This window comes from Crocuta crocuta, unplaced genomic scaffold (genome assembly GCF_008692635.1).
Source record: "Crocuta crocuta isolate KB4526 unplaced genomic scaffold, BGI_CrCroc_1.0 scaffold443, whole genome shotgun sequence".
NCBI lineage: Eukaryota > Metazoa > Chordata > Mammalia > Carnivora > Hyaenidae > Crocuta > Crocuta crocuta.
Window position 1 is genome coordinate 796,858 of NW_027529446.1, and position 1,404 is coordinate 798,261.

Below are 1,404 nucleotides of genomic sequence, written 5' to 3' on the forward strand. Positions count from 1 at the left end.
AGAGGGAAGGGGGTGGGGGTGGGGTAGGACAGCTCGGGGAGGGCCAAGCCCAGAGAGGAGGAGCTGCCAGCCGCCGGACAGAGGAGGCTGGGCCAGAGCGAGGACAGCCACACACAAAGAAGTGGGTGGCGGGGCGAAAGCCCAGGAGACGGGGCATGGGGCTCCGGGGACCCCAGGGGCGGGTGCAGGGCTGACGGGAGAGGAGCCGGGCCCGGCAGGTTGGTGCAGGGGGCGTGGGGGTGGCGCGGCACTCAGCTGCTAGACGCCCAGGGTGACCGCGCTGGGCTGGGGTCGGCCTGTCGGGCTGCCCGGCTCCGGGGGCCCCCCCAGCAGCCTGGGCCTCGCTCTCTGAGCTGAGTTAGGGGGCTGGGCCGGCTGCGGCTCTGTGGGGGAGGACCCTGGCTGCCCAGCTGTCCGCTCGTGTGTCTGGGACCCCGGCAGCGAGGGTGGACACGCACCCGTGGGCGCTGGGGGGCCGTGTGTCTGCACATCCAGCCCGCGGCTCTGGCCCCCTGCCTCCCGTCACCCCTGCCCAAGCCTGCCGGTCCGTCCGCCGTGCCGCGTGTCCTCTGCGCTGCCGTCATGCTGCCTGCAGCGGTCCCCACCTGGCTCTCCTGCTGGGCCTAAGATCAGATGGGGGAGGGCTGGGACTTAGGTCGGGGGACTCCACCCTCCCTAGACCCCTGGGTGAACCTCTGACCTGTGGCCCCAGGCGCTGCAGGAGCTGAAGATGACGAGCTCCGTGGCGCCCTACGAGCAGCTGGTGCGGCAGGTGGAGGCCTTGAAGGCCGAGAACAGCCACCTGAGGCAGGAGCTTCGAGACAACTCGAGCCACCTGTCCAAGCTAGAGACGGAGACATCCGGCATGAAGGTGAGGGTGGGGCTGGGCGGGGGCCTCGGGCTGCGGTTACAGGGACGACCACCAGGGTGCTGGACCCAGAGACCCGCAGGCCAGGCCCGGGGCACACCCCCTAGCGGGGGTGGACCCGGACAACCACACTCCCGCCCCCACCGTAGGAGGTCCTGAAGCACTTGCAAGGCAAGCTGGAGCAGGAGGCCGGGGTGCTGGTGTCCTTGGGGCAGACCGAGGTGCTGGAGCAGCTGAAAGGTGAGGGGAGGGGCCTCCGAGGGAGCTGGGAGGAGGAGGGGCAGGAAGGGGCACTGACCTTGCCCTCTCCCTCCATGCCCACCTAGCCCTGCAGATGGACATCACCAGCCTGTACAACCTCAAGTTCCAGCCCCCGGCCCTCGGCCCTGAGCCCACTGGCCGGACCCCCGACGGGAGTCCAGTACACGGCTCTGGGCCCTCGAAGGACAGCTTCGGGGAGCTGGGCCGGGCGACCATCCGGCTGCTGGAGGAACTGGACCGGGAAAGGTGAGATGGCAAGTGTCCGGAAGCGGCCC

At 70.4% G+C, this 1,404-nt stretch overlaps 1 protein-coding gene across 1 annotated transcript in view; it reads left to right on the plus strand.

Moving 5' to 3' along the window:
* The first annotated feature begins 712 nt into the window (after positions 1 to 712).
* The window catches only part of APC2 (APC regulator of Wnt signaling pathway 2), a 17,660-nt gene continuing 16,968 nt past the window's right edge, over positions 713 to 1,404 (plus strand). Inside the window, 3 exon segments of the mRNA XM_077760603.1 lie at positions 713 to 871; positions 1,018 to 1,108; positions 1,195 to 1,375. Of these exon segments, the coding sequence (XP_077616729.1) occupies positions 731 to 871; positions 1,018 to 1,108; positions 1,195 to 1,375 (413 nt within the window). The 5' untranslated portion in view covers positions 713 to 730.